The sequence below is a fragment of the Anopheles coluzzii genome, chromosome 3, assembly GCF_943734685.1.
Source record: "Anopheles coluzzii chromosome 3, AcolN3, whole genome shotgun sequence".
Classification (NCBI taxonomy): Eukaryota; Metazoa; Arthropoda; class Insecta; order Diptera; family Culicidae; genus Anopheles; species Anopheles coluzzii.
The window spans coordinates 42634945-42655381 of NC_064671.1; the positions used below are offsets into that span (position 1 = coordinate 42634945).

At 40.9% G+C, this 20437-nt stretch overlaps 2 protein-coding genes across 5 annotated transcripts in view; both read right to left on the reverse strand.

Moving 5' to 3' along the window:
• The window catches only part of LOC120956499 (protein obstructor-E), a 216559-nt gene that overhangs the window by 86886 nt on the left and 109236 nt on the right, over positions 1–20437 (reverse strand). The gene's annotated exons all lie outside the window — the stretch shown is intronic.
• Positions 1–20437, reverse strand: part of LOC120956508 (uncharacterized) — a 208100-nt gene that overhangs the window by 29787 nt on the left and 157876 nt on the right. For both annotated transcript variants that reach the window (XM_049608105.1, XM_040378010.2), the window contains exons 19-20: positions 19732–19941; positions 222–616 (exon numbers count right to left, since the gene is read on the reverse strand). In XM_049608105.1, coding sequence (XP_049464062.1) covers positions 222–616; positions 19732–19941 — 605 coding nt within the window. The remainder of the gene's footprint in view (positions 1–221; positions 617–19731; positions 19942–20437) is intronic.

The following is a 20437-nucleotide window of genomic DNA, read 5'->3' on the forward strand; positions in this document are numbered from 1 at the left end:
TATATTTTTATAAGAAGAAAAATGCCGATGGGGAGTAAACACATCGTTGCAACGAGAATATTATACCGCACAAGCAATAGCGTTGTATCGAATGTCAAGACGTGCACTTGAAGGCTACCATCGTTATCGGAACGACGGGGGTAACAACTCAAACCATTCGAATGGTTTCGCGCGAATTATGATCGGTCGGACGGGCGGGCGGGTTTGGTGTTGTTACTTACCTGCGCAGCAGGGACGTGTTGTGTTTGTCATGCTTCCGGGCGAGATAGAGCAGCCGCTTGATGAGGGTAATGAAGAGCAGCACGAACAGCACCACGAACAGTGCCTCGATGACGACGAACAGCACAAAGCCGAAGGAATCGGACGCGTGCCACCAGTGCGCGGGCGATTCGACCATCACGTTGTACACGAGCGGCGTCGAGGTGGCGCACAGGATGGGCAGAAACCAGCTCAGCCCAATGCTGCCCGAGATACCGGTGGCCAGGTTGGTGGCGGCAATCAATTTGCGGCTCGGGCCGTGCAGCTCCGTCGTCACCAGGACGGTGATGGCGACCAGGGTCGAGGTGCTCAGCAGCAGAAAACCGGACAGCAGTGCCATCACCAGGGCGTACCATTCCTGGAACGGTAGGCGAGAAAAACACATTTTAACCTTTTCTGTTGTTCGCCATAGCGATGCTTGTGTGTGTGTGCGGGAAACATTTTCCGTTAGTGTTGTTGACCACCATCACTGTTGCCACGAGCAGATCACAATTTTCTTTTCCTAGAATAGAACAAAATGCCATTCGAAAGTGACAGCTTCTGTGGGGAGCAGATTGTAAACCCGGATCCTGTTGCATACCCCCCGGATTTTAACGCTAGGGACAAAGTATGATGTCTCAAATGGATAGCAAATGCAATGTCATTTATCCCAATTAGCTGCTATCTTAACGTATTGGACACAAGACGCACGTGTACAGTCTACGCATCAACCTCAACACCACGATGGTCGATAATTTCCTGCCAAGCAGTTCGCCAAGTGTACATTACCTTTCTCAAACCGTCCTGTGGGACATTTCACGGACGTTTAGGTAGGTCAAATCAGCAGCTCCTGTATCACGATCCGGTAGCACTCAATTAATTTCTTCATGATAAACGATGACTGGTGATGCTCTCAGCGCGGCATCGTGAATGGAGTTTTGTGGTTTTGAAGCAAGCGTTTCGAGCGATTGATGGACATTGAGAGTAGCTCTGAAGTGGGATTAGCTAGTCAAGACGGACGAGGAGCCGTGTAAATGCTATTTCCCACAATGCTTGCTTGCCGGTGCAAGTATATGATAACATGGAATTTGTTCTCGATTTGCAGCAGTCAGCGATGAGGATGTTCGTCAGCGCTCCTAAGTTCGAAATCCTAAATCAAGCAGACAGCCGCACAGTTCTGCGGTTAAAATAACGCTTCCCGGAAGCATCCGGACATCGTGCCGTCAAAGGAAAGCGATCGTTTGATATCTCCATTTCCAACATTTCATTGTTGACATCCAACATTTCAATAGACAATCGTTCATTGTACGTTCATTGTAAATTTCCAAATATTGGTGCAAGTAAGTTCCGATCTGTGAAATTTTATAGCGGTATCAGGATACGTTTGTAAATTTCCACGAAAGCCAAGCGTGGCATAGTTTGTGCGATACAATAGCGAAATTTTGCGTCACTTTCTTGTAGTCATATCACAATAACCTTATGTCCTTTGGAAGCCTCCTGGAATTGGTTATCAATCACATGAAAATGAAATTTGTTGGCCAGTTACCTTGGTGTTTGATCGGTAGAACAGGGGTTGGGCACGATCGATGAATAGTTGGGTTGCGGCAATGATGAAACACGTTCATTCAAAGCACTTTCCCCATCAATCCGGTGCACCTGTCCGAAATGGGAACCGTACCGTACTACTGAGCTTACAACACATTTACGGTCGGTGACTGTTACAGGAAAGTTTTCTCCACATAAAATGAGGGTTCCACTTCAAGGAAAATGATTTGAAAAATGGGAAAACTTTGCCCCCCCCCCTCCCAACGGGTGTGCGTGCCACGTATGTGAGGAAGGGGTTCTGCTGGGTTTGGGGTTCAAAACAGTGGAACCGACCACTCTGGTAATGTTTTATGACGCAAATTGAGTGAAAATGGTAGATTTATAGGCCAAACAAGGTGTGGAAAATGAGATGGCAGCGTCGATTTGGAGGCATCAAATTACTCGCTGGAATTAGCCGGGTAGAGGGCCTGCACAAAAATTAACATATAAATTGGGCCATTTAATTGAGTGATAATGGAGAGTTATCATTTTGTACGCGGTCAAAAGGTTTGTGAAGCAAGACACGCTGTGTATCGATAGATAGAGGTGCTATTAGCAGGGAAGCATATCCTTTTTAGGTGACATAAATAATTCGAGGCATTTGATTGCTCTGAAAAAGAAAGTTTTTCGACCTTTCTTCTAGGTGGCACACAGAAAATGAAACAGTTATAAATTGCAAGAGGAAAAAATCAACAGCAAACGCAGCAAAAAAGCTCCTCCATAGGGTTCACTTTTTTGAAATTCATAAGCAATATTTGTCAGCCGGTGCATCCCCAGTTTTTGTTTATTCTACCATCGCTGCTTGATATGCGACTTTGATTCAACGTTTTGCTTTCAGTCGTCTTTAAACCAAGAGCAAGTACGCTGCAGACGGTACGGTAGAAGCCGTACGCTTCTGAGCAGTAGCAAGATCGTCCAAGATAAAGCGGATGACATGTCACAAGCTGCAAAGCTCTGCAACGAGGACAGATAGAAATTGTGAGTGAAGTCAAAAGAAGAATATGCTGTTTTTTTATTTTTTGTTAAAACAAACATGACAGCAAAAGGTGACGTTAGTACGTGGGCACGTTCATACTCTAACGACAATTCGTTTTGAGAAGATATAAAACGTTTAAGCGTAGGAGCATGACGAATGATGATGTGAAAAACGGTGCAAAATACACGGATGCAACTGTGCTAAAAACGAAAACGTGCTTTTTGCGTTTCTATTCGCCCGTGCTATTTTAAAATTGAAGCGCTAGAAATAGGAGATAGAAAAAGGAAATTAAAAGAGTAACAAAAAAGAAAAAAACAAAAAAATGGGATAGGAATATACTAAAAGTAGAAATTATAAAAAAGTAAAATAATATGAATAACAAATTATGCATTGTTGTGAAAAAGATAGAATCGGTAAGATCTGATGGAACTTTTTTCTAGAAAAAGAGGTGGCTTTTTGAAACTGATAAAAATGTTGATAACAATGGTAGAAAAAATACAAATTTATTTTATATCATCTTTAAATGATATTACCTTGTCTGTAAGCATTTAACGACAACAAAAAAACTAATTCAACAGATGGTTTAAATGTGATCTTTCCTCCGACTCCACTGAACGTACCACCTTCACCATAACGCCACTAAACGATAGTTAAGTGACTATTTCATCTACCCATTAGCCCATTGTTTTGTACTACCAGCGAGTGCTCCTCTTTTCAGTGGAGTTGACGATGATAATAACAATGGCTGGTTTTGTGGCATCAGCTGGTGCAACCGGTGCATCATGGTCCTATTGTAATGCAAGTGGTTTTCTTGTTTGCCTGTGCAACGATGTCAATGCTAACCTAGCAAGCTTGTAAGAGGCAGCCTGCGAGACGATGCAGTTTGCTCTTATGAAATCACACACAGCCCAACCAGTCTGCTGCTGTTTGGATAATAAATAAGCAAAATTTATTGAAGGAATGAGATGTCTATGGGCTCACCCGCAACTAAATAACTCAAGCTGTGGTAAAGAATGTGGGTTAGAGGGCTCAGTTAGATCGAACGGTGATGGTGTGCAGGAAGGGAAAATACGAAAATGGCGATTGGTTTTTGATATATGTGTGCAATAGGAAATCTGGTGTGCTTGTTGACTTAAGGCCAGGTCATTGCCGGTGGTTTGAAGCAGACTTAGGATTGATTGTTTTACGGACTAGTTCACATCATTTGATGTATGTTGAGAAGTGAATGCAAGCAGGCATATAAGTAGTGCTAAATTATAATGCATATGATATTCTTTTGTTATGATTTTTGAAACAAAATAATGTGAAAAATAAACATGTTTAGAGTTCACAATAATAAAAAATGCTACTATAAAAAGCAAAAAGAAAAACAATAAATGATTTTTTAGGAAATCATATGGCTTATCACTGTTTTATCTAATTTTGCCAAGTAACTTTTTTTTTTAATTTCAGGTTACAAAAGATACATACAACCTGCGATTAAAGTACTTTTTATCACACATTTATTTTCTTATCCTTAAGTCACATTTCTGTACCGAGCTTGTGTGGATACTGGCGTTGTGTTTTTGAAAAATCAACCTTTATTAAATGAAATTTCAACATAAATAGTCCTAGACAACCTGAAAGCAAGTATGTGTAATTGCCTGAATTTTTTATTTGGAATTTTAAGCAGCAATTAATAGATGTTGGAAATTACAATTACCCACACATTTATGAAGACTCCCCAACTTAAGTATATTTTGTAAACGACTTTTCGAAAAAAATATACATAGAAGTTAAAATAAACGATATGAAACTTTCCCCGCGTTACGCGATTTTTTAAATTTGACAGTTCATGCGTCAAATTGGCACATTTTCCTTCAACAATTTCTTCAAAATAAATTGCAGTTATGCTAAAAGTTTGAAATCACAAAATATATACAAATAATCGAATCTTCTATACCAATTGTATGAAATCAGTGAAAATGCACTTTTCAAAATTGAATTAAATCATAAATAACTTTTTATCATCCTTATTTTGGCTAAAAAACCTGCTATTTGACTTACGCAAAATTTTGAATTTCGCGAATAGCCCTGGAACGCATTATTCGAGTAACAAGCGTAACGGAAAGACTGTATGGTGTATTGAGATTTGACATATGACTCTTTAGACTTCGTCTCAAAGCAAGGGAACATTTTTTCGGTCCCAGATACAGTCGTTTGGCGGCGGTCCCCTGTGGTTGAAAATCGCCTTATAGTATGTAATACGCGTGACAAAATTAACTGAATTCTGGTTATCTTTAAAGCTCATGCATGTATTAAATCACCTATATAGCTTATGAGTCACTATTGTGACTAAAAAAAATCAATAAACCAGGAAGCACACCATGCATCTTATTCATTACAATGAATGGGTTCAACATTATGCCATACGCCTCGTTAATCAAACTGAAAACACGCTGCCTCAGTCAGAAACGAGAGGCGTAATTAATTTTCATTCATAGCAGCACCAAGCCAAACTCAGGTCGGTCTCTGCTCAGAGAAAGGGGCAGCGTAACGTGCGCAACACGAATACTCGTCAGTTGAATATTAAATTTTCATCGAGACCAATTTAATGTGTCAAAAGGACAGCCCAGCACACCACCATGGCGGACTGCGGGTGCTTCCTTCGGGATTTTCCACCCAGATTAGCATGTCAACGACATGCTCAAACGGAACCGGATCGATTTATTGACTTGCAACGGCACTTGAACCGTGACTGCAAGCGAATCGTAAGTAATTGACTTTCAATCACATTTATGCAACCCACGTCTGCCGGGGTCAACTACGCTGTGTACGGGTGCATCCCGATATGTGCGTGATGAAGGGCTTTAATTTATTTATCTATACAACGCCTCGAACCTACGCACTCCCCCCCTCTACGATGGCCATGATAGATCTTTATGTACTGACGGATAGATCTTTGCTTACTGCTGCTACCACTTCTTCAGGTGGGTTATCATAGCAGGCAACTACTACTAGTTCACCGTGTCGGATGCGAGACATATTTAATAAGGTTAATTATCATCCGTATGAGCGTCTGGTCTGGCCGTCTGCTGGCCGGAGGCTGAAACTGTTTACCGAAATGAACGCCGGAAAATCTCATAAACCGAATGGTTGGGTTGGTGGGAGGATAAGATGCTCTTTGATGGCTTTATCACTTCTGGCTGACATGCTGACGCAGAAATGGTACGTACAAGCGCAAAGATTAAGACGTCGCACGGCAGAACAGTGGTCGAGAGATTGGAGGTAACAACGTGGGCAGCTTGGAACAGTTCGCTAATTTCCTGTAGCTTTTAGGGATTATCCGTTTCCGTTCGATGCGGTAATTGATAGGTTTTTGATTGAAAAGCATCGTCCGGGGATGGAAAGTCTTGCTTGGATTGAGCGAAGGTTCAAATGTGGCTGACGCAGCAAGAGACATTTGATGGTACTTTGTCAAAAACATGATTCGGTTATTAATAGCGTACACCAAACGCTGACCTTTCTTTTGATGAAATGAAAATAAATAAATGAACAGATTGAAAAAAACCATCATCAATTGAATGGTTATAGACGTTTCTCACCATAAGGAAATGTACACATGCAAAAGTAACAAAAAGATCATTTCATTAGACGTGTTTAGTGCTATTTTTATGGATCACTGTTAAGAGGTTGTAGTTTTTTTGTTTGTAAAAAGTTATGAAATAACACAATACTCCTGAGTTCTCGGTTATTTTCATGGTTGTAGTAAAGGAGTGTGTAGGAACGAGGTCAAGACCAAGACCAATTAGCCAAAATTGGTTTGGCCATCTTGGATGCTTTTTGACAGCAGAAAGCCCTGGAAAACTCATCAAACCGTAAAACCTTTATTATTAAAAGAGGCATCAATACATTTGGTGAAACATTCAATAACCAATTTACAATTTTCTTGTGATCACCAGACCAATTTATCATCTTTATCACAATTAAAATTTGAATGGAAAAGGGTTCTTAGATGTCAAACTGCCTGTAACGAACTATTGGCTACTTGTCAAATCGTTCTACATTACTTCACCTCGTTCCTACATAGTCCTTGGTTATAGTACTTACACTGTTTCCCGGTTTTCACTCAGTTTTAAATGTGAACAGCATTATTCAAAACCTGCCAGATGTTTTTCAACAGCTGTCATTACTTATGACAGCTGGGCTGTTAAAAAACCTCGCGCGATTGTTGAAAAACGCCGTTCACATAAGAAACTGGCCTCGAAGACAGTGTATATGCCTATTGTTCTATGAAGAATCTGCAGTCCTACATTTTTTTAGCATTGTAGTAAGTGTTGGGGCAGGTTATAAATACAAGTAACAAGAAAGTAAACTGAAAAATTATGTCAATTTAATTTAAATAATTAACAATCGTATTTAGTAACATATTGAAAATGAAAAATTACCAATGTATTTCAAAACGTATAATGTGAACAGATTAAGAAAAACTGTCGCGCAAATGAAAATAATCTATTCCCGGCAGCAATGACATGCAATATTACGTAAAAAAGTGTGATGAAAAAAAAACATCACAGGTGCTAAAAAAAAGCTCATAATTACCTATGTTCATTATATGTTATTTTACTATTAAAAATAAAACAGTAACAGTATGACTCGCAACAATGTAAAACTTAGCATAAGAACAAAAAAGGGAATCAACCGTTTAAGCTAACAGCGTGCAAGTGACCGTGGTAAAAGTCATGCCCCCCCGGGCGAAAAATGAATCCACATTTTGCCGCGAGTGAAATATGCAATCGACATAACCGTTTCGGTTTTATGGAACGTACAGACCAGGAACGTGCTTGCAAAATGCATCCACATTCGCTCATATCACGTACGATGCTGTGCGGCAGGGGTGCGTGCAACAGGCTTAAACGCCATCGTCGCGGTCCAGCAACGGCATAAATTATGCCGCACGTTATTTATTTATGAATGCGTGAAACATCATCCGTTATCCGGCTGGTCCCTTGGTGTTTTTTTTTTGCTTCTTCACCAGACCAATACCTCCAACTACCTTTGCCTGGATGGCTTGCTCGTTTTTCATTGCCATTTTGCAGCAAATGTTCCCACCGTACGGGGGTCGTGCACCAGTTGATAAAATGGTCGTCGATCCGGATTTTCGGCCTTTTAGCATGGCGGTGGTCCTTTGACAATAAGCATGCGTTCCGTTTGCAGTTGCCAGAGGGCCAACGGTGGTCACGTGTTGTGACACGTGTGAGTGCATCATCAATGTGTGTTGTCGTGCATTCGATGTTGGGGATGATGGGGGGAAAATAGCTCGCGAGAGAGATGGATGGTTTTTTGCTGATCTGCGAATTATCTCGTACGGAATTCTGTCCCTTCTAAAATTGGGAGGAAAACTGCAAACGGTAACGTTTTTTACCCCGAGTAGGTTATCTAACGTTGTCGAATAACTCCAGTGCCGGTACGCAGATTTTCTGCAAACACAAACATTCCTTCGCGAGACGCGTTTACATCGGTTACATTTCGAGAGAAGCATTGTAAGTTTATGTGCATGTAGGTATGTTTTTTTTATTCATTTCCACACTCATACGCCAAACAGGAAAGTGCATGTCTGTGCAGATATTTGCCGGTTGGAAAGCGATGCCGATGCGTCGATTCGAAACCGATTCAGCGCTTTTATGGTCGCGAGATGAAGGTGGTGGTGCGCTAATGTGTCGGTGAGGCATGTGTGCGGACTGTTCTTGAGCATTCCCCGACGCACATTGAAATGCAGTGTGATAGAAACCACACGTTTCCCAGTATTGGTTATTACTGGGCCTCATTATACATCGGAAAATGTGTTTCATGGAATGAGTTCATCCCCACCTGATGGAATGGGATTTTTCTCTTGAGTTTTGAAAATTTGCTACCATCCTATATCGGCAATGTAGGAACTAGCCTACGACGGAAATGGATGTTTCTCTGCGGATGTATTTCACAAGTGAATTTACATCTCATTTCATTCGTAGATTAATCGGTCATACCTCTCAGCTCAAAATTTATTGAAGAGTTAATTTATAAATTCTGTTAAGTGTGCCTGTCGCAAATGGATAACGATTTACATTATTGATTAGCTTATGGACAAATTACGTTTAATGCATGGTTCAAATTCATAACACATCACGTATAATGGATCCATATAGTGAAAACGCGTTCAACGGTTCCCAAATCCTGCAAAACGAGGTGTTCTAGCGCTTTAAAACGAACGAAGTTCAGATCAAGGAAAGTAGCTCAGGATAATGAAGGTGAGCGGTTTTGTAAATTTATGATAAATATAATTATGTTCACGATTGCCCGGAGTAAGTTTAAAAAAAAATTACTGGGGATCTTTATTTGCGAACTGCTAGACTAAGACTAAAGCTAACTTATGGATTGCCATCCACGTTTATGATGATCATGTTCGGTCCGTCCGAACATACGACACCGCACCTGGTTGTCGTAGGAACCTGCTTCAAGTGGAGTTCCCGTTGGAACCTGACTCCGCACGTGGAGTGACATCAACGGCGCGCTTGCGACCGTTTTCTTACTCAGCACCTATATCATAGCGCATAGCGCATGTATACATATCTATATACTTTGTGCATTGCTAGAACGTTCTTGGAATGACTCAATGCCAAGTAAAGTGCAACGGCGTAACCGATCGCGTTCCGGTGACGGCGACTATCAAGTCACGGATGCGTACTCCAATACCAGTACGACTAATGAGCAGAAAGGAATTTTCATGGAAATAATATTACCAATCCCACGAGTTAGCCGTATGTGAAGATTGCTAATCGGTTGATTATCTCTGTCGCTGTCTAAGCTGCTAGAACGCGCTGGCGGCTGGCGAAATTGGCTAAGGTTAAGTATAATACATTTTTCAAAGCTGACTTCAAGCAAGTTTCTAGAACTTCGCATGAATAGTGAGTTCAATATGATCTTCGGTTCCCACTTGATCTGTAGATTTTTTGCTAATTGACAGGATAGCTTTGCATCAGCAGCTTATAATAGATGATTATCTTCCATCGTATACTGCACGGGGCCGTCTTATAGACCTTGAGCCATTTGCCGCAAGGAGACGCACAACATACAGTGCCTTTTCATCGGTGGTCATCTCAATGCACAGTGGGCAACGGCCATACAAACGCCGGGATGAAAATCAATTCCTCGTGCTATTGCAGTTTTTCTTCATTTAATACAATTGTTCTTACTATACAGGGTAGTCCTACACTAAAATCGTCAAGACAGCGAATAAAACTTAATAATTATCGCTCACAACATTGCATTCTTGCGTATCAGTTAACAGCATCAACAGTAAGTGTTAGGAATTATAACGAAGGTGCAATAAGTTTCTGACTGAACATGAATTTTTAAAGTATTACGCACTAAAAAAGTTGTGTTTTTTAATGGTTTGTTTGGAAAAGAGCTGATTCCTATCTTACGACCTTTTTTAAACTATTTTTCCTCTCTTCAGCTTTGTTTTTTGCCTGTTTGTTTCAAATGCCCGTTTATGACAGGTAGTTGGATACTGGTGGTTAATGGCTCATACAACAACACGTCAAAATCGCTCGCGCTATTTTCAAGAAAAAGTTTAATAATTTTCGGGGTCGCAGATGGTCGCAGCTAATTTCAACGTCAAAACGTAGGAAAAATGTTGATCTTTCCTATGATATACGACACACGAGTGAAATCGAGTCGAATCATAAAAAAATTCACTCTCCAAAATGAAAATATCCAAAAATTCGGCAATGATGTTTGGTTTTCAATCATTAATGAACTTTAACAACAAGTTTTTGCAAAATATTCAGACATTACATCAAAGTATGACAAAAAACCTTTCCAATGACACATTAATTATCAAAATCTAACCATCATATACTAAAACATGATGGTTTATGTTCGGTCGAAAAATAGCTCAAATTTGGGATAAAAAACACAAAGTTTACACTTTGATATATCTCAGTAAGTTTAAGATAAAAACGTGAAATTTTTTGGTTTCAACTAAGTTTAAGTATCTATTTTAAGAAAATGATTATGGTGTTAACCTGCGATGAAGTTGGTTTTTCGAGTTTTATACAGGCGTTTGCCCAATGTGCAATGGTGCCATCGACTCACTGTCTCTGTTGTCCCGCATTATCTCTCCCGCAACATTTACGCATTATCTCTGCAGATAACTCGGCTTCGATCCAGTGCTGGTTGGTCAGACCCTGTGATCCGTATGCCGGCGGAGTCCAATGCTAGCTCCGATGCAATTGACTTTGCAATATATTCAGAGCTGTTCAAATATACGGCCTCAGCATCATTTTTCGATCGAAAAAATGCCATGTGCGCACACGCTAACCTGACGGCATAAATATTTCTTTCATACCCCTACAAAAATTCGATTCCCGTCGAGTTTAGTATTTAGCGTAAGCAAACTTTTTTTTTAAATAATTAATTAATTATTTTTTATCACCATAAACATTGGAAAAGAATCACAACTTTTACCAATATGCTTTTACATAACGTTTAAAAAAATAACAGTACTGTATGGCCTTTTTTTGATATTCGATAATCTCCGCAGCAATAATCTGCGTCAAACTTTTGTAGCATAGTTCATTTTGCTCGTGAGCGCCAGTTATAAAAAAAAACGGTAAAATGAACCACGGCACATGAGTCCACGGCAAAATGAGTGTCAAATGATATCAACAAGACAACCGGACCGATCCAAGTTTTTCGTTCGAAAAATGGTGCTGAGGCCGATAGATACCGGCTCCTGCTATGGCCAATGTAGTGCTGCATATTAATATTACTATCACTTATCAATCACTTGAATTATATAAATAAATAATATCTGCGGTACGTGCAGATTAACGGTAAGTGCGAGTGATATTTACACGATACAAACAGCAGTGGAGTTTACTATTCTGCAGCACTCCAGAGATTATTTCTATAAAACGAGTAGCATTTATATTAAGCATATTTCCAGTCTCACTAAGTAGGTGCGATCTTCATCAACAGTCTAGGAAGTCCGAGAGTGCCAAGCTTTCAAAGCAGGATTGAGTGTGGATTGTTATCGGAATCGAAGTCGCTATCGTTTTAATGTCCTCACGTATTGCGTTATTTGCAGTTCGATAACCGATAATGCAATACTGTAGAGTTAAAGAGATCTCAGTATACTGGCTACAACGTAGAGAGAATCGATTCAGTTCAGAATACTATTTCAGTTGTTATTCCATCATTCATTCATTCATTCCATCAAACAAGTACAAAAACCTCTTTTGTTCAGAGTTTAGTTGTTCACCATTTATATTGAGCCATACGTTATCTCGTTTTATATTAGGGTATTTTTGCATTATAATTGATGTGCTATAGGAACTGACTATTGATTTGTGTTGATAGTTGATAGATAAGCCATTTCTATTCTTATTATTTTCATTAATGGTGGAATCTCTGACGTATCGGGTGGGTTAAATTGTGAGATGAAAAATTATCTATCAAATTATGACGCTTATGAAAATTCACTTAAATTACGTTACACTTTCAGCGATCACTTGTACTGCACCATCACCGTGCTTTACTGAATTATTCCGAAAATCAACCCACACCCATTGCGCTCGCAGTTTGCGAGAAGTGCAGTTTGCAGCTTGTTGACTTTTGAACGCGCTCATTCAAGCGAAGCTGTGCTTGCCTTTAGCGTGACGTGATCCGCACACTGCATGAGTGTGCAATTTATGGCAATTCAATGGAAACCCCTGATAGGGTAACGAATTTTGCTGTATGCGCGTATGCACGTGTGTGTGTTTGTTCGTGCTCTCTGTGCACCCGGGCGCATTTAGCGCTAAAGGAAGCACATTATCCTTCCGGTAGCGACAAATGTCACGGAAACTCTCCAACGTGGAAGTTCTACACTTGAACCCTGCGCTGCCCCTGTGCTGGCAGTGGAGAGGTGTGAACGCATTCATTTTCGAGCGATTATGGTTGTTTAACAGTGTCATTGCATACTGCTACGGTGATGTGAGAAAGCCTGGTCGGAGCGTCCATTTTGCGCAACAGTAGCATTAGTAGTACCGTCCCCTTACGGGGGGCATGTATTTTGTGCAAATAGGAATCACTTCGCCTAGAGAGAAGCTTGAACAGTAATCTAACTTTAATTATCTTTTGGGGACAGTTGTCAGCTTGGCGCGAAAGGGGCACTACAGATTATCCGAGTTTAAGTGCATTATGATGTAATTTGGTAATTTAGCTTTGAAACATTTAATGCTTGCAATAAGTGAGTAGAAAATTAAAACAAAGTCACAGCATAATTTTAATTCGTAATTAGAAACAAGCGATGAAATTTGGAAAGCATTTTTTTCATATGTCAAAAAACACACTGTTCGATGGAGACGCCCGGTACTTTTGAAACGTATAGAAATGTAAATTAGGTTCCATCGCACCGATTGCGTCGGATTGCGTCAGCAATTAAAAACTCTTACAAAAGACAAACTGTGTCCAACGCATCAGCCGCTACCATTGATAGCAAACGGACCGTAGCGTTAAATGAAGAGAGAAGCCTTTCGACCCGGAACACATCGGTGAACTGCTGCTGTCAGTCCGTCACTGTGGTGTGCGACGGGAACTTCTCAGTCACGGGAGCAGAACGGGTCTTTGACTTTTGGCAGCAGCAATCTGCACCTCGCCACCTCACAAAGGTTGAACGATCGTTCGAGGTCACATTGAAGTTAAAGAGTTTCTGCTCGATTTGCTGCCACGGTTGGCATGCTGTGGATAATCACGGTCTGAGCTATGCTAAAGTTCCTTCTCTGCTTGCGATGTGTGTGGGGCGGCACAGGGAGTGGAGAAACAAAAAAAAAATACATACCACAATCAACCCAAACAGCCAGCAAGAATCTGAAACCGGGGCCCGTCCACAGCCGGTTGCTGCAAGTTCATTTTTTTAAAGTGAAAACTTTGAAAGCCTAATTGAATTAGGAAAATTCTCGGGCGATAAAAGTGGAAAAGTTTGGCCGGCGGTCCGCGCATCTGATCCAATTTCGTCAACGCCAAACCAAGCCAATGCCGTTTGTGGTTTTTCTTTTGGGAGGCCGGGAGGGGGAATTAATCGACAAACAGTGGCCGGCCGGTTAGGTTGTGGAGCCCGAAAGGGTGGATTACCTTGCCAAGAGCTTTAAGTTGCGAGGAGCTGTAGGTTTTGTGTTTTGAGGAGTGAACTTTTTGCGTAAATTTAGCGCTCGAAATTATAAAAGAATAAATTAAATTCCTTTCCGGTTAGTTTAACACATAAGAGCAATCTTATGAAATGTATAAAATCCGAGCATTAGCTTTCCGATGGAAGCTAGAATCGCAAAAAGCTTTCTAATTAATTGTGCGCCTTAAGATATGCTTCTGTTTGAAAGAACAAATAATCAAAACCATTGCTCAACAGCCTGATGTACGAATGAATGAACAATGAATTTGAAAATGACAAACAATGATAAAATTCATAGAACGATTCCTATTAATGATCATTTCTGCTTAAAGAAGCACGAGCTTTCCGTTTGCCTTTAGCAACATTCTAATTTAATTTATTGTCTCATTCCTTGGGGCTTTTCTGCTGCATCGCTCTCATACCTGTCCACACCGTCAACTGCCCCGACAGTTGAACGTGCCTACGGCAAGATCTTAGATAGAGAAGCCGAAGGAAAGGAAACCCACTCACAGACCACTTCACTTCGACAAGCAAAATGTAGCAACATTGTCTCGCAACGTCTCCATTTTTTTTTTGTTTTTGCACCATTACGTTTGTTCGAAACAAGGTACTGTGGAACACCTTCTCGAATGAATAGCCCACTTCAAACGATACTCCACTCGGTTCCGCTCGCCATTTGAAAATGGAACGCCACAAAGCAAGAGGCAAACAAGAGGGTTAGTGTACACACCACTGGCCGAGATTTCAAGCCGTCTAGGGGGCAGCACATGTTCGTCCATTACTCCGGACGCTCCTACTCGGAACCCGTGCGAGGGGAGGTGTTGTGCAGGTTTGTTCCGATGATAAGTGAATTGTTTCGCTTAATTGATTGTAATTTGTTGAAGCAGACGTACACAATCGTTCTGCTGAAGTGGGCGGATAGTGCACTTGGGCGGCAATGTTTTCACCGTGCTGGATAAATGCCGCACAGGCAAGACATACAGGGTGGAAGGGATTGAGTGGAAAAAGAGTGTTGTTCTCAGAAGGGGAGAGAGAGTGAGTAAGAGAACCATTCGAAGCGATGGTGAGCCGAACCTTAAGACGGAGCAAACATGTTTATTAACGAGGCTAAGCGGAACTAACCAAACATCGTCTGTCTAAGCCCATACCCTACAAGACACGGGTAGCACCCCTCGTCGATCCGGCCACACAGGCAAAGAAAACAGCTGTCAAACTAATTCCGAGCATGAAATAATGCATGCCGGTAGTGCTGCAGATGCAGTTTCGTTTTTGTCGCCGTGCCAACGCGGTGCCACGCGGGTGAAGGTGGGCTCATGAGCAATGGCACTTCAGCAGCACACGTCGCCACACGCTCGAGAAGTTTAGCTTTAGTCGGTCGGCACACTGTCGCAGCACACATGTGTGCTAAACGGACAGACGAGGCTTGCTGGTGCTGCTGTTGATTCTGCTGCTGCTGCTGCTACTGGTGCTGCTGCGGTGCAATAACGACGATAACAAAGTTTCTCGTTATTTATAAGCATTTTATTAAACGCCAGCCGTGGTAAGCTTGGGGACCGTTTATGACAAAGTCCCGGCAGATCAGTTTACGGGGCAAGCGCTAGATTGAGGCCGAATGTGGCGATGCCGTGCAGGGCAAGTTTGCCATGCTGCAGTTTACCAATGGAAGAGCGAGGCATAAATTGTACCATCAGCAGCATGAGCAACTCGTACTGCAGACGGACATGAGACGGCATATCACAGCATGAGCAAGGGAGCAAGGGTTGAAGAAATACATGCAGGGCAACATCTTCAGGCAAAACATCTTTCCGGCTATAGCAAGTGGCGAAAGATACATTCGACTGTCACATGGGAGGAAACCCGAACGCTATGCATTACATTTATTTGAAAAGAGTTTAATAAATGGCAAATGCGTCTGCAAATCGGTTGTAAAGGATTTCGAGCATTGAAAGTTTGTTTGAAAACGTCGGCTGGGGAAAACTGTTGACATGTATAACTAATTGCATTGCAGGTTGCCCTATAGCGTATATGATAACATTGTACCGTTAGTTGGTGTAGAAGCGTGATAAGAGGGATTGACACTATTGCAACAAGGAAATGTAAATCAAATATTAAAGCAGTGTACAATGTTGCTCTATGGGAAAGACGTTCAGGCAAACGTCAAGAGCATAAGTAACATAAATGTCACAGGCTAGTAATGAGTTTGAAACAAATAATGAGCAACTTAGTATTGCTTGCTATGCGCATGAGAGAGCCATAGACAAATTTGCTGTTTAAAATATTTTTGTATAAAGCTTACATTACATTCATCATTTTCGTTTTTTTTAAACTAAACTATAACAGTACAGACAAGATAGCAAACGCGTGTGATTTGATAGGCAAACGCATCATTTCAAACATCGAGCTGGATAGAGGGTTTTCTAAGTCAGTTTCGAAAGTAAACGTTGTTATTCGCCACTTGCTAGATGTTAATCCACATCAATGTGATACATCCTTTACATCATCATAATTTTTAATTTCTTCAGCATGATTTTCAACACATCTCAAGTTGATTTGAGTTTGGCAGTGTGATTTTGAAGCAAATACACCATATGACAGCTTTTGAAAAACATATTGGGTGCGGTGAATACAGGGTTTTCAAAGTCACTTTCGAATGTAAACATTGTTATTCACCGTATGCAAAATGTTGTTCCACATCGATCTGACATTTCATTTCCATCAAAATAATTTTTAATTACTACAGCATGATTTTCAACACGTCCCAACCTGAATTGATTTTGACAGTTCTTTGTTATGTGTCATCATGTGATGAAAATCATGTGATGAAACAGAAAATTTCATGTTGAAACAAATAAACTATTTGATAGCTGTTGAAAAACATCTTGTGCACATTACAGGGTTTTCCAAGTCAGACGAAAGACGAAAAACCCTGCAAATCAAGCACAAAGTTACGAGAGAGCTAGATCACCAAATTAGAACCAAATTTAGCAAATGTTCAGCTACAATCACCTGATCATCTACGATTAGGGTCAAGCATGGTTAGCAAATCCTCAAACCACCTGATCAAACATAGACGCCATCGAACATTGTCGAAAAGGGAAACAGTAAGATAACACTTATTGTTATACTGCTCAGCTATAGAGAAAATACTCGAAAGCTTTTCTCTTCACTGCTATGTAGTAACTATAGATCAAAATGTGAAATCATATTCATCTTTTTTTTTCTTATTTGGCGCAACAACCATACTTGGTCTAGGTCTGCTTAACACTAGAACTGCCGGACTTTTCAACCTTACTAAAACCGCCATATGGGACAATTTTGTCCCATTCGTTATGTGTACATATTTAGACATGTTTATTATTTCCTAAGGGTTTCATGTGGTAAAATAATTAATAAACTCCATAATTATGTATAATAAATCTTTATAAGACGACGAACCAGTGCTACTAATAAAATTGCGCTAGAGTGTACGGTAGAATGCTTTTATGGACTAGACGATTGAATATAGCGAAAACATAAGCACGTAGTAAGCAAGCGTAAAAGCACGTATGTAGTTAAATACTTTCGCGCACTTTTATTCTTCTATTCGTATTGACATGCCTTGTCACAAAATGCGTACATGCCAGTGCTGCCAGACTTGCAGAAGCACACCCCTCACTCGTTGACAGCAGAGATGCCAGCCATCACAATTAAATTTGCTTATGGGACAAAAATGTCCCATATGGCGGTTCTAGGATAAAAATGATTATTTTAAAGAACCATATGGAATACAATTATTTTTATTAGCGCATTCGAAAGATCGTTCAAAATAAATAAAAGTCAGAAAATTTCAATGGTTTGTCACGACGGCAAGCGGAATAACACCCCTTTTTCGAGTGCGATGGGACAAAAAAGTCCCATCGGCGGTTCTAGTGTTAAGACACCGATGAGCTTGGTTCATCCCATAGCAGGATAGACAGTCCTATCTTTGGGGGACACGGTGCATGCGGGATTAAACCCATCACGGGCATTTTATCGTGCGAGTTGACGACTGTACGACAGGACCGTCCTTAAACAGGCTTTTAAGTATTTTTTAAATGAAAAGTAAGAATTAGTAAGCGCATTGTATATATTCTGGCGTTAATTGAAACGATTTTTTTTAGAATTTGATTTTTTTTTTTGTTTTTTTTGAGTTGAGTTTTTTGAGAGGATGATTCTTAATTGCTTACAGAGCTGGGAGTCTGAGGTTAATCTTATTCGACCGGAACAATTTGGTTTTCGACAGGAACACTCAACCGTTCATCAGCTTTTAAGAGTCAAGGATTGCATCGAACAAAACAAAGCAGATTCAAAATCCACAGCTGTTGGATGTTGAGAAAGCATTCGACAGTGTTTGGCATGGTGGGCTTTTACACAAGCTGGTTGATTTTGGTCTTCCAGTTTATTTAGTTAAAATTATTAGCAGCTACTTAAAACACACAACATTCAGAGTGGCCTTGGACTCTGTCTTGTCTTATATCAATCCTGTTCCATCAGGTGTACCACAAGGGAGTCTTCTGGCCCCGTTACTGTACATCTTGTACACAACGGATATCCCTCCCCTTCCCTGTGATGGCATGCTGTTTCTGTTCGCAGAAGACACTGCTATTGCAGTCAAAGATAGGAACTACAGAGCTGGTTGCAATACTGTCTCGACATCTTCCTGAGATTATCTACAGACTGAAGGATCAAAATCAATCCATAGATTGGGCTAACGATAGACTACAAGATGATCTTCAGGGGACATGTTGAATCCGTCTTAGAAAGGGATATCTTCTTTTGAAATGCCTATATCCATTGATCAGTCGTAGGTCTCGGTCTCGTTTATCGCAATCAAATAAGTTGGCAGTTTATAAACAGATAATCCTACCAGTTGCAACATATGCAGCCCCAGTATGGAGTACATATGCCGAGGCTCACCTCTGTAGGCTACAAATCATGGTTAACAAATTGTTATGTATGAAAACTGACACAAGCCGCTTCACAAGGAATGCAGAATTATACACCATTGCTGGTGTCCTTCTCTTTAAAAAAGAGATTCATTATCAGTCAGAAAAACTGTACAATCGCTGTTCGTTCTCGAATTTTCCTCTAATAAATAGCCCCGTCCTGGCGTGAGTAATGTAATATAGGGGAAGCTAGAATAGGTTACATATTGAGTTATTTGGGAAAACAATCATCAACGGATTCAAACGCCCTATCAATGTAATGAGTAGAACATATTAACATAGTACAATAATTAGGAAACTGTTGTTATCAGCTTTTTGGAAGGTTCGTTCGCGTTCTTAAACTAAAGCACGGTTTCTTTGAGACTCAACTAATTGTTATCATCAATAAATTCTATGTTGCCCCTGATTAAAGGAATCTATTTGCTTTCTTTTATTGTCATAGCACGCAACACTTACTTGTATCAAAATTCCAAATAGTCAATCCTTGCAAAGAGAAACCATTCACGTCCATGCTACAACTGTAGTACCTTGCTCGTGGACACTGCGGTACGATTCTGTGCAATCATCATGTCTCATCACTGTAACTGCGCTGGCTTCCGCACTAGCAAACTAACAAAAATCATTTCCATATGTGCAATGAACTGGCAAAGTTTCATTCGTACCAAAATTTACACATTAATTGCGTGGTTCCATCCCCTGAGAAGGTAACAAACTCCTGTGCCGAAAAGCAAAAGGCGCGAAAACCAAACCCCTCCCCCCCCGTTGTTGGCTAACCAGAATCACACATCGATACTTACCGGCGGGAACAGCTGCAGCAGGCCGAGAATGAATATTGCCATCGCCATCGAGGTGGCGGAACAGAATTGCATTTTTAAAAAGGTCACACAACACCGACGCTGATACAGGATCGGTAGCATGATGGCGAAGGCGATGCACGACTGCAGGAAGCAGCAACCGCAGCTGATCACCACCAGTATCGGCCGGGTGGTTGTCTTCGGTACAGTGGGCTAAGAGAGGAGGGAGAGAGAAAAAGAGAGTGAGAAAAAAGAGAAACATGAATAGAGATGTAAATGAGTCGGTTCATAGGGAAATAAGTTCCCTTGCGGCGCGTGTGCGTGTGTGGTAGTGTAACGATTGAACGTACAAAGGTAAAAGTTTACTGTTAAAAAATCCATTCGTTTTTGCAAAGTTTGTTTAGAATTTGCCACCCTCGAAATGGTGAGTATGTGTGACAATGGTGTGCTTCCCTGCACAGCTCGTTCGCAAGCAATTGCTAAAACTCTTGCAGGAACTAACTATCTGCACACACAACGGTTATATGGGAAAGGATGCAGGGACATACAGGACACACGAAAAAAAAAACAACCCTTGGCATTTTTATAGCCGATGAAAAGGAATTTCGTGGTATTTGGATGGAGCACACATAAGGAAATGGAATGTTGGTACAAAACTCCGTACCATTGTGCTGGTGTCATTCCGGCGCGTGGTTAGATAGAGTGTGGT